Below are 13064 nucleotides of genomic sequence, written 5' to 3' on the forward strand. Positions count from 1 at the left end.
AACCATGTTAATCCTGCAGAACCAAAATTAGGTTTTAGAACAAAAATCATCTTTTAATAATGCCTCTAGACACTGAGTCCCATCCCTCCCTGCCTCTGTAGACAATATGGTGGGCCTTGCATCGGTTTGCCAAGTTCTACTTCCAGAAGAAGTCATGAGTGATAGTAATAGATTAATATTATATTATTAAATATTATTAAATTATATATTATTAAATTATGTTGTTAAATATTATTATTAAATTATGTTATTAAATGTATTAATATTATATTAATAAATATAATGTGTATTATTAAATATTATAAATAATATTATATTATTACATGGGTTAGAAAATACCCTCAAAATTCTAAACTTAGTGCAGCAAATATTTTTATTAACCATCTGCTGGTAAGCATGTTTCTAGACACTTGACTGGACTTCCTCTGTGAACAGAAGAGGCCCAGAGCCCTGCCCTAGCACAGCTTACACCCCTGTGTGTTGAGGCACAGTTACCGTGAACAAGTTGTGAAGTGTCTTAGGTGGGGACCGATTCTCTGGAAAACAGTAAAGTGAAGGAGGTTTGGAAATGGTGAAAACGAGGGTCTCAAGTTTAAAAGTAGGGTCCGAAGCAGGTGAAAGAGTGAGTACAGGCTGTCTGGGTCAAGAACATTCTAGGTTGTTCTAAACTGTGACTGAAATCTGGCCTGGAACTCTGTATCTTATACAGACCCTACTTTTGAAAACTGAATATTGCAAATTAGCTAAAAATACAAGAGATACTTTTATTTCAAAGTCTGTATGATTATCTTAATGCATGAGTTCTGATGACTGCCCCCAAATGGCAGCTGCTGAAATTATACGTAAGAGAACTTAGTTGTTTAAGGAAAGCACAGAACAGAGAAGAACTTGTTTAGCGAGGATTTTCTTAAAGAAACAAACTCCTGTAATCACCACCTGCTTTATCTGGTGAGCTTCTCAGTTCTAAACCGCTAGCACGCTGTTTTGCAGTGATTTTCTTTCTTTTCTTTTCTCTCTCTCTTTTTTTTTTTTTATCCTTTGTTGCCAGTTGAATCGAAGTGACAGCGACAGCTCAACCCTGGCTAAAAAATCACTGTTTGTGAGAAACTCCACCGAACGGCGCAGTTTGAGGGTCAAAAGGGTATGTATTCCTTTCGCAACATCTCACTGTCTCCGACCAACCCAGAACCACAGATCGTGAAGCATAAGTCCCAGAACTCCTGAGCGTCATGGCTGCACGCTCTTGGGCTACTGAATGAGGCCCCCGTACTTCCAGAGAGACACAGATGTCGTGTTAGTTACGGAGATGGAGGGAGGGTGCCCCGGAGAGCGGCCACTCAGTGCTGATTTGGATCCTGTGCCAATTAAGCCAGGAGATTCCCTCTGCGGTATCCATGGAGAAGGGGCTTGCCTGATGGTTGATGGCTGCTAGGTCCCCACCCCACATCTGGCTCTGGAGCAGTTGTGGGAGTAGTGTAACACCCAGTACCTTTTTGGAAGGACCGATGTTCTGGTACGGGAGTGCACGGTTTTAGCAGCTTGCTTGAAAACAGATATTTCGGGAAGGTTAAGGTTAACGTGGGTGGGAAAGCTCCAGCTGACCTGGGGACGTCGGGCTCTGGACTGGCCTTAAAGGATGAGTGTGAGAGAATGTTTAGATACGTTAAAAGGTTGGACTGTTCGGGGTACTTCAACAGTTCCTGCTTACTTACAGCTGAAATACTGATGGAGAGTTATTTTCCTGCTAATAATTTGTTTAGTAATTTATTAAGCCATCGTATTGCAGCTTAGATGTGTTGTTTAAGTGAGAACGAAGCATCGTGTGTGCTGAGCGAGGCAGACATGGCCGCAGGAGTTTCCAGTCTACAGGAGGCATCCAGGGAGCACACAGGGCTGGGAAAGGTGCCTGGGTGAGAGAGAAAGGACTGAGCTCATCTGGTTGTGGGAATCTAAAAGGCTTGATGGGGGAGGTCTGTGGCCTTGACCCCTGTCTGAAATCTTAAAAGAAGATAGTAGCTCTGTGGGAGGTGGGGAGGAGGGATACCTGTGCGGTCTTCCCAGTGCAGTAACGTCGCGTTTATAGCATGAAAACTGGGATGACAGGAGTAGTTACACCATGGAAATCAGCAAATTCTTACAAACCCAGGCTGCTGCTGCTTTTTTTTTCTGAGAGAGAGAGAGAGAGAGAGTGAGAGAGAGTCAGTGCACCTGCACAAGCATGAGAAGGGCAGAGAGAGGAGACAGAGGATCCCAAGCAGGCTGCGTGCTGCCAGCCTGGAGCCTGATGTGGGGCTCGATCCCACGACCCTAGGATCATGACCTGAGCCGAAATCCAGAGTTGGATGCTCACCTGATTGAGCTACCCAGGCGCCCCCGACCGGTGCTTTTTTCTGCACCCGTGCCCCCACCCAGAGCTGCTTGTTAAACATCGGCCAGCACAACACCGCACGCGTACACATAACCACTAGGAAGGATTTCTTATTCTGAAAAAAAGTAATACGGCCAAAGCCCGTGTGTGTCTAGGTGATTCTGCTGTGTAATAAGTTTGTTAGAGCAGAGACCAAATACAGGGGACCTAATAAGATTATAGAATGTTCTAGAACGTTACAGCAATACGTGTGGGACGAGGAGGAGGGGGTACAAGCTATGCAGCCCTGAAACAGGAAGAGGGACAGCAGGCCTCCCTCTGCCATCTGTCATGAGCACCCCTGTCGTCCAGATCTTCAAGCCCGAGTACTTCTCAAATTTGAGTCCCTCCTCTCTCACACCAAAGAGTACCGGTTTTTACTCTTATTTTCCATTCCCACTGCCAGTGGTCTGGACAAAAAATACCCTCCTCGTTCCCCTCTGCTCATGCAACCTTCCCAGCCTCTTCTGACTTCCTGTCGTCAAGTAGGCGTGACCAGCTGTGAGTGGTCTCTCCCTTCCTGTGGCGCAGAAGGCGCTACCTCACAGCTCACGGCTGGACGTCTTCAAGGTCAAGGACTGGGTCTTCTCTCCCTGGTGTGTGGCCCACAGCCAACCCCCCACCCCTACCCAGCAGACATTTATTCACACGTATTCAATCATTATTTCTTGGCAAATGGGTAAGATTGGCCCCAGGAAGAGCACCAGTGACTCGCTGGTGAAAGTGCCTGTTAGGCAGTGGGAACTCGAGGAAGGGGTCGGGGTTTGAGCATATCGATGGGGGAGGCGCTCAGACCCTCAGCCGTGCGGAGCAGCTGCATTCTGGCTGGCGCTTCCGGAAACGAGGGCCCGAGGAGTGAGCAGTGGGGTGGCGCCGCGTGTCCTGAGCTGGAGGGAGTGTAAGTTTCTTGTGTCTTGCACAGAGGGCAGGCGCCGGCTGGTAAAACGGTCAGGCTGAGTGAGGCTTGTGCTACGGCAACAACTTCACAAAGCCTCTGCGGTCCGAACCAACACGGGTTCGTTTCTTACTCAGCTGCTTGTTCATTGCCGGCTGGCTAAATGCTCTCTCTGCTCATTTTGTCTCCCCTCGGGACCCGAGCCGACGAGGCCTCCGCCCCCGAATCTTTGCCGTCCCTCTAGCCGGGGACGGAAATGTCCACCCGTCACACCGGCCTCGAAAGGCCGCCGCCTGGCGGCGCCCGGCACCGCCGCTCACCTCTCCTCGGCCGCTGGCGCCTCCCTGCCCGGAGCACGGAGACGTGCCAGGAGGGACGAGGAGCCGGATGGCCACCACCAGCCACCGTAATGAGGGTGTTGTGCTGTTGTGTCTTCTGACCCTGCAGACGGTGTGCCAGCCCGTCCTGAGAAGAACGGCGCAGGAACGGCCCGTGCGCACATCCCTGGACCTAGAACTGGACCTTCAGGCGTCTCTCACCCGGCAGAGCCGCCTCAACGACGAGCTGCAGGCCCTGAGGGGCCTGAGGCAGAAGCTGGAGGCGCTGAAAGCCCAGGGGGAGACTGACCTTCCACCGGGCGTGCTGGAGGACGAGCGCTTCCAGAAGCTCCTGAAACAAGCTGAGAAACAGGTACCGGTCTCCGTGTCCCCGCTGGCCCCGAGGGGCGTGCAGAGATGGCTGCTAAAGCCTGTCCCGTGGAAGGTCCCCAGCTCGCCCTCGCTTTGACAAAGTCTGCAGGTGCTTTTCCTGGAACCCGGAACTCTTTTTTCCCCCTTGGCGTAGGCCTATTTTTTTTTTTTTGACCTAGGATATTGCTAACAGAGCAGCACTGCCAACCCCCCAGGTAGACAGCAGGTCCCCCGACCACTCCGCCCCCACCCCTCCGGCCACCTGCCGGCCGGGAGCATGGCCTCGAGGGGGAAGTGGCCATCCGTTCCTGCTCCGAGGTTCTCACGGTCTCAACACGAGACTGGGCAAAGAAACTCAGTGGAACTTTTCACATCGGTGACAGATTTCATCTGAATCTTCTGAGTAGCCCTTGAGGACTCATTAACCACCTCAACTGTTAACGCCTTGTCAATTTGAAGGCTTCAGAATTTTCACAGTCTTTCTTCCCTTCAAAAAAGATCACACGTCCCATATTGGCATTTTTGCCTCTCACCCCACAGGTAACCGTACAAAATAAGATCCGATCACCGATTAAAAACTAGGGTATTGTTAAGGGAGTATTTCTATTGTCCTGCCACCTACCTGCAACCAAATTTTTTTGGAGCCTGCTTTGTTGGTTTATTCTCTAAAGTTTAGAATTCGTATTTGGGCATAAGAGAGTGTGTCCGCAGCCGTGTGTAACGTACAAACAGAACTTCCCACGTAGCCAAAATATTACAAGTGCCAAAACATTAGTCTCTTTCAATCACATTTGATGGAAATCCGAAATAGATTAGAAACTTTCTTAAACTAATAGAAATTCTTGTCCATAGTATAAACTTCCCTTTTTTGGCCCCTCGTTGTTATTTGGTCACTAATGTGTGATACTATGGAGAAACTGAGTCATTTAATTGACTAGCACTACTAATCCTGGATGGAACTCAGAAAGTTAATGAGTTTTAGGGATCAAACTGATCCCAATATTTTTTTAAGGAAAGTCCAAGCAACAAAACATATCACGCATCTGTATTATGTCCCAACCGACAGACAGAAACCTGGGCATACAGTAGAACGTCGTTAAGTATCTGTTCAGTGGGGAGTTGAATTATACGCCCTACGTTTGGTACTTGAGAGACTACCAGGGTGATTGGACGCTGTCATGCCCTCCTAGGGCTTGCGGTTTGGTAAAGGCGATGAGCCAGATAGACCAGGTCCTCAAGAGAAATCACTTTCTAGCGAGGTCGGGAGAGGTTTCATGGAGGAAGTGGCGAAGTGGTCTTGAAGGCGAGTAGTGGGACTTCATCCACAGCGGTGAGGAGGCCAGCAGGCACGGGAACCCGCAGTAGTCAATGTCCGGGGTAGCTCATGACAGTGAAGGGAGAGCCCAGAGCCTGGCTGTCCCTTTGCCTAATGGAAAATTGCATTAAAAGCCGAAGTCACCAACTCTTACATTTGTCACCTTGATAATAATAACCATTGCTTTTATTCTCTTGAGTCTTTCGATTCACCATTAGCAATCATTTCAAAGCCTTGGTTAACACTGACCAACTTTAATATCATGGAGAAGCATCACAGACCTTTGACCCCTAAAGGTCAAAGGCTTTCAAAGCTGGATGAGAGTTTTACAACTACAGATTTAAACAGAGCCTTGCATCTTTAGGGGTTTTTGTTGTTTGTTTTTGATTTGCCACAGTCTGAAGTTCTAGATCCTTGGGCAGCAATAATTATAAAAACTATGGGACTTTGTGCACTTCATGTCATATTGCTAAATTCATCCATGAATCGCTTGGACAATTATTCTGGTTTGTTTCGACTGCTTTCTAACCTCCAGTGTGTAGAGAAAAGTTCAGTACAGCTAACGTTGGTTATTTGAAAAAAACTAAAAGAAAGAAACAAAAATAGACAAAGCTCTGGCAAGATCCACGAAGAGAAGATACACATAAAGACAACTATAAAAGGAAAGAGGGATAGAATTACAGGTAAATTTGAGATATAAAAGATAATGAATAATATCAAAGATAAAGGCCCACAATTTGGACAAATATCTAGGAAAATATAACATATTAAAACTGATGAAAGGGGGAAAAAAAGATTAAAAACCCTATACCTCTTTAAGAAATGAAAGCAGTGATTAAAAATCTATCCGCAATGAAGACATAGGTTTAGATGTTCTGTAGGCAAGTTCCACCAAACTTTCAAAGAATAGATTATCTCAATTTTATGTAAACTCTTCCAGATGCTAGAAAAAGAGAGAACACTCCACAACTTATTCTATGTGACCAACAACCCTAATACCAAAACTAGACAAAGATACTATCAAAAAGGAAAATTATAGGCCGGTTTCATCCATAAGTATAGAAATAAAAATCCTAAATAAAATATCAGTAAATCTAACCCAACAATATATTTAAAAGATACGACATTTTGGGGCACCTGGGTGGTTCAGTCGGTTGGGCGTCAGACTTCGGCCCAGGTCATGATCTCACAGTTCATGGGTTCAAGCCCCCCATCGGGCTGTGTGCTGACGGCTCAGAGCCTGGAGCCTGCTTCAGATTCTGTGTTTCCCTCTCTCTCTGCCCCTCCCCAGCTTGTGCTCTGTCTCTCAAAATAAATAAAAACATTTTTAAAAAATTAAAAAAAAAAAAAAGATACAACATTTTGACCGTGCTGAATTGTGCAAGGCTTTTTTCACATTAGAAAAATCTGTTAGTGCAATGAATCCCCTCAGCAGATTAAGGAGAAAAACCAGTCGATGAAAGAAATATACTGACAATCGTCAATGTCCATTCGTGTTTAAAACTCTTGGTAAGTTAGGAAGAGAGGACTTCTTTAACTTGATAGAGAGTAACCAAAAGGAAATACGGTCCTAAAGAGACAAACACTGGAATCATCACCTTTAAAATCAGATGCAGGCGTTCAACGCTCTCCTGCTCAACATTGGATTGGAAATTCTAACCAAAGTAAGGCAAGAGAAAAGTGGAAGCAGAAGGATTGAAAGAGGAGGAGATAAAGCTGTCACCACTGGCAGGCACACCTGGATTGTGTACGTTAAAGATCTGCAAGCGACTACGAGGAAGAAGAGAGTCTAACAAGAAGCGTAAGTAGAAGAATCATCTACAAAAGTCTGTTGCATTGCTGTATGCCAACCGGAAACAACTAGACATTTTACTTACGAAGATGTTTTTTACCACAGTGTCAAAGAATATCAAGTATCAAGGAATAAACGTAACAAAAATTTGCATTACGGGGAAAACTTAATAACCTTGTGAGAAGAGCGGAGGGGAAAAAAACCTCTGAATTCATGGAGACGTATATGCCACATTCATGTAGAACAGAGGTCAGCAAACTTTTCCTGTAAAGGGCCGGAGAAGGAATATATCACTACCTCTCAACTCTGCCATGCAGCCGCAAGAGTCGCCACGGACCAGGTGTACCTGAATGGCCCGTGTTCCAAGAAAACTTGGCAAACACAGGTGCAGGCCTGAGTTAGCCATCCCCCGATCCGGAGGAGGAGTTATTACTGTGGCTGTAGTCAATTCTCGCTAAAATGTACACAGATTCCATGTCACTCCAAGCAGAATGCCTACATGCATCTACATGGAAATGGATGAAACTAACGGAAGAAAAAGGTCAAAGAATAGCCTTGAATGCTGTGATGGGGGGCCACCAAACGCTTCTTGAGAGGAGGTTTCTTTGGGAAGCCTGTGGTAGGGATGTGTGTGTGACATCCCTAGGGCTAGTGTGGGAACCCCCCCCCACGCCCATCCCGTCCATTTTCTGCAAAATACAACTAAAGGAGCTTGGGCGACATCTAAGCTGTCTAATCCTGATTGGAAGAAACGGGATCGAAGCATCCTTTCAAAGATAAAAGTATCGTAGATGCACTGTTTCTAAGTGGGCTTTTTAAATCTTTCATCATATAGAATTCTAAGACTTTTACTGGTGTTACTAGAGGATTCAAGGTTTGCAGGTTTTTCGGGTGACTCTTGTTTTCCTTCCTCGTTAAAGAAATCCTTAGCACAAGTGGATGGAAACGGGGAGGGCTGTAGAACAGCAACCACGGAGATCTTCAGGGCCACCCTAGGCACGTTGCTGAGCCTCTAAAAACCTGAGTGTGTCTGTTCTCAGCTGCAGAAAATTCCAGGAAGGGTTTCCTGGGGAACTTGAGCAGAACTGTTGCCTGCAAAAGAGAAACAGCTCTTGAGTGAGAGTCTTTTCTCTCCTGGGTGCCTCTGGCCTAGCGGGTGAGCTCCCGCGTAAACCCCCCAGGGCAGTGGCGGGGCCACCCCTTGTATCACGATGCCACCACAGGGGATGTTCCATCTGACCTTGGCAGAGGTCTCTTCTGCCTCATGAAAGCCCGCTGACTTGGCTTACCAGCCAAGATTTTATCCCGTTTGGAGTTTTGCTTGTCTCTTCTTACCCGCCACTGGAGCATACAATTGCCCCTGACTTGCTGGTGGATGGGTAAATAGAGCATAGACAGGATGAGGACGGTCGGTGGCCCCAGGGTAGCCCGGCCACCTGAGGCCTAGTCCCCACCCTCAGGGTTAGGCCCGGCCGTGGTGTGGGCATCTTGGTCTGGGCTGTGCCTCCAAGCTCCAGGAGTACCAGGGTCCAGGGCTGTTATCAGGTCAAATCCAGGGGCTTAGGTAGGACACCGCTTTGTGCGTGAGCCTCAAGAGTTCTGAGAGACGGTTCTGAAACAGGGATTTATGCTGTTCTGATCCCAGCATCCCATGTAATGTTCATAGTCACGATCTAGGAAAATAATGGCCGTGATACAGAGAAAAGTGGCCTGCTCACGCTTTCCGGGCTGCCGAGATCCTTGACTGCCCTCTGTTTTCAGACCTGTCGATCGGCCCCTCTTCCTGTCCTCACCGGCAGAAGTAATCCTAGGAACATCAGGCAGATTTCCCAGACGTAATACGAGGTTGAATTAAATTCCCTTGGAAGTGGCCTCTCTGAAAGCTGTTAGAGCTCGGTCATTCGGGCAGCCATCTGTGTGACGTGGGTGGTAGTTTCACCTCCCGTGTCCTAATTATCAGCCTTTTGATTGTCCCCGTGGTAAGCCACCGTCTAGGAAGCGGGCGCTGCTGAACCACTGGCGGCCGCTCTCATCTCTGCGTCTAACCCAGGGCCACCGTTTCCACGAAGGTGCTGCTGTGGGTGTGTGAGGTTTTTACGGGCCTCAGACCCCAACGCAACCCAGCACACTTCTGTCCAGAGTCGTGTGGCTGGCCTGGCCAGCCGAGTTCACCTGCACACCATGTTGGATGCATTTGCCCACGGAGTGGGTCTTCTCCTACCACCGGGTGACGCTCACTGAGAGAAGGTGGGAGCTGGGCGCCCGGCCTTACTGCTGCCGAGGGACCCTTCAGAGTCCTGGGCCTCGTCTGTCTGCTGCAGGGAAGCAAAGATTCCCCGTCCCTGGACGCTTGTCCAGCGCAGGATAGAAGCACGTCTCGTTCCGGCTTTGGGAAGTGTCTTAGAGGAGTGACACTTGAGAATTCTCTCTTGTGAAATGGTGGTTGGTTTTTATATTAATCTGCAGTTGTTTAGTCATTACACTGCACCCACTTATGCATGATTCTGGCCTCATAATACGCCACTGATGATTATAATCATCCTTACAGAAGTTGCATTGATGGTTTTGCTTAGAAATTTAATTATATCTTAATAGAGGTCTTCTCATCTGTGTATCTGATGAAGTAGTGCCGAGTTGGGTTCGTAATCAGCGCGCACAGCGAGATCCCAGGGGGAGAGAGGAGCCCAGGGAGGATTTGCTGGCGACAGTGCAGAGCAGGAGATAAACACCCCCCGTCGCTCTGCGCCACCCACGGGCCGCCGCCCGGGGAGCAGGGAGGGAGGAAGGAGGTGGCGCCTTTGTGGGTGCCAGGCAATCCCATGGCACGTTAGGGCTTCAACAGGGAAAACCCACGGCAGGGACTGGAGGCTCGGAGAAGGGACACGAGGGGAGGCTGTGCCTTCGTGAAGTCCCCAGGGCCCCACAGGGAGCTGATGTCCCCCGAGGGCAGCGGCAAAGGATGAAAAGGCCTGGGCTGACGTGTTAGGAGTGTTGGATTCAGAGAGAGACTATGGTTTTCCAGTTCTCGTCGGGAAAATCCAGCGGGACGAAGCAGGGGTGTAGCCAAACAACTAAGGGCCAATAAGAGCTGAGGTAGTTGTTCGTCTTCATCACTTTTTTCTTCAAATGTCCCTGCCGTCGCTGTTATTTCCTAGATTGTTACTGTGGACGTCAGATGCAGATTCTATTAATACCGCAGGACGCACTCCTTTGCTGGGGAGTTGAAGTTCACAGTGAACAGCATGCTATGCTTGTGTGCACAACGCAGGGCGAGCTCTCTACCCAGCCTCCTGATAAATAGTGAAAAACGCTCCGGTAGACGTTGGGGGCCTCGGTGAGCGTCCCAGTGTGAAGGTAGAGAGTGACTGTGACAGCGAGGCTGGCCGGGCCCTCCCTCCCCTGCGCTGGCTCTGTTTTCTCACCGCGGGCCCCTTCCTTCCTGCCACAGCTCCCTCCCGTGTTTCTAACAAAAATATGAACACAGATCCGCCTGAGAAAATGCCATAAAAAGGTGCCTATCTTCGGCTTCTGTGTTCTCCGTGCTCAGGTGGAGTTTCACATCCTCACCTACAAAATAGGAGGATGGGACTAGATGACTCCCAAGACCCCTGGTAGCGGCAAACTCTGTGATCTGTTTGTTTGCGATCGAATCCAGCACGTTCGCAGGATGAGCGAAGGTGCTGACCAGCAGGTGCGCCTGGGAGGCCACGTGGCCCAAAAGCCAGCCCTTGAGGGCACGTGCCGGACCTGGGTAACTCGGAAGTCTGCGCCGAGCTGGGCTCCCCGCTTCTCCACCCGAAGGCGCCCCCCAGTCGGCCCTCCCACTGGTCACCGGGGCAGCGCTTGCGGCCCCGCTGTCCCCGCACCTTGACCCACGCCTACCTCGGGCCGTTCCCGCCGCCGCCGCAGCGGGAAGACCGCGCCCCCGGAGCCCGGTGTGCCCTGGCCCCGGGTACAGTGATGGGGGTCCCGGGGACGGGAGTTCTTCCTCACGGCTGCCAGCCCTGCTCGTGTGGGCCGCTTGAGTCGCGGACCTCGCTTTCCCACCACCCAAGTTCGCGGCAGCCTCGCCCGTGAACACGCGGACGATTCCGGCGGCGTCCCCTTTTCACCGCGGCCGCCAAAGTGGGCAATCGCGGCGGACTTCCCCGTCCCGCCGGCCCGTTTCCGCACCCACGTGCCTGTGCACACGCGGACCCGCCGGCACGCACGCCCGCCGCCCTTCGGCCCGGCTGCCCCCTCGCGGTGGGGATTTGTCGGGCGCGCGGCCGCAGGGCCATCAAAGGCGTGACGGTGAGCGCAGAGCCTGCCAACGCCACGAAAACTACAGCGCCCGGAAGAGCGGTTCGTTGAAGGCAGCGGCAGGGCCCCGATCCACCTCCGTCGCCCGGAAACCCGCCGGGGCCCAGGGTCGCGCCCCATAGCCCCCCTCCTTCGTGGCCGGAGGTCCGATTTGCAGCTCGGAATAAAAACCGACGCAGAGCCCGTGGCTTCGCGTGTCGCACGACGCCCTTGGGCAGCGGAGCAAGACACGCAGGGCTGTAGATGAAGACGGGACTGCGCTCCTTAGGCCGGTGGGCTTCTTAACGCGGCTGTGGCCAAATCACCGGACGTTTCCGCAGGCCAGGCTCCCGTGGCCAGGCTCTTCTGGAATCTGGGACGTCGGAAGTGGCTTCCTGTGCGGGCCCCGGGCAGCTCGGTCACGACCCGTTGGGGGAGAGGCGAGAGGGGTGCCGAGGAAGGCTTGGCGTTTTTCCAAAAGAGCCTCGTGTTGCTTCCGCAGCAGAAAGTTCTTGTTCTTCCTCAGGGTGATTTCCCTGTCGAAATGCCTTTTTTTTACAGCTTAAAATGATACAGATGTTAACATATATATATATATTTTTTTGAGTTAGAATCTGCTAAGAAAATGACGTGTCAAAGATACTAATACACGTCGTGGGACAGAATAAATCTTAATGGTCACAGGGAATTGTCCGGCATGGAGAGGTAACCGCCTGAAGGTTGGCTACCCTGGATGATTAACAGCTGGCAAAAACTTTATGACGCATTGTGTCGCCCAGATTTTTAGAGAAAGATTCACAGAGATCAATGTAGTTCTCAGTGAAGTGTGTTCTTGCACAGCGGGGAAAGGAACGTGTGCCACGGTCGGTCTTAACTTCGCACAGAACAAAGCCGAATTTCTCAGTGATTTCGCAGCGACCGCAAACACGCTAGTAGTTGACAAGTCAGCAGACGTCAGGCTCCGTAGAGAGACCATCTCACCAAGGCCCTTCCGTAGAGAGCAGAACAGGCCCCCGCGCTTCCATTCCTGCGGAAGGCAGCCAGGGGCACAACAGGATCCGGGGAGCCCGTTGTTCATTCTGAGCTGATAAAAGACATCCTGGGGAACCTGGCCCAGGTTTTCTTACTTAAGTATGGCCAGCACGTACCTTCCTGTCTGGCCTCTCGCGATCTGCCCATTACTTAAGTCAATAAGCCGATGGCTATTTCAAGATTGGTTTATTCACGTTGTAAGTTGCCAAGAACTAGGAAAACTGGGCAGACTCTCCAGTCTGCTCAGCAGTTCACCACTGTGATGGAGCCCGCAGCACGGCAGAAGCCAGGGGCTTCTCTTTACCGAGTCGGCTGCTCCTCCTCTGGGACCTCACGAAGCACCGAGTGACAGCTCCCCGGCCTCGTCAGTGGCAAGATAACCAAGAGAGAATTACCGCTTGGCAAATAAAGGCCGCTTTCCTAAACAGAATCCTCCCAATCAGGGAATGGGGAAGGGGGACAGTGAAAAAGATCCGGCAAAGGGGTCCTTTGCGGTGACAGATGCCAGCCGCTAACTGCGGGGGACGAGGAATGCCCTTGTGCTGGACATGTAGCTTCTCACAGAGCCACGTGAGTGTGATTGGTTCTTCATAGGCACTTGCTGAATAAATAAATTTTCAAAAATCTCATCTTTCCTAAAAGTGCCTCAGCAT

At 50.3% G+C, this 13064-nt stretch overlaps 1 protein-coding gene across 4 annotated transcripts in view; it reads left to right on the forward strand.

Annotated features, from left to right (window-relative positions):
- Positions 1-13064, forward strand: part of WWC2 (WW and C2 domain containing 2) — a 210298-nt gene that overhangs the window by 181857 nt on the left and 15377 nt on the right. For all 4 annotated transcript variants that reach the window (XM_045055201.1, XM_023252316.2, XM_023252317.2 and 1 more), the window contains 2 exons: positions 1049-1141; positions 3750-3992. In XM_045055201.1, coding sequence (XP_044911136.1) covers positions 1049-1141; positions 3750-3992 — 336 coding nt within the window. The remainder of the gene's footprint in view (positions 1-1048; positions 1142-3749; positions 3993-13064) is intronic.

The sequence above is a fragment of the Felis catus genome, chromosome B1, assembly GCF_018350175.1.
Source record: "Felis catus isolate Fca126 chromosome B1, F.catus_Fca126_mat1.0, whole genome shotgun sequence".
Classification (NCBI taxonomy): Eukaryota; Metazoa; Chordata; class Mammalia; order Carnivora; family Felidae; genus Felis; species Felis catus.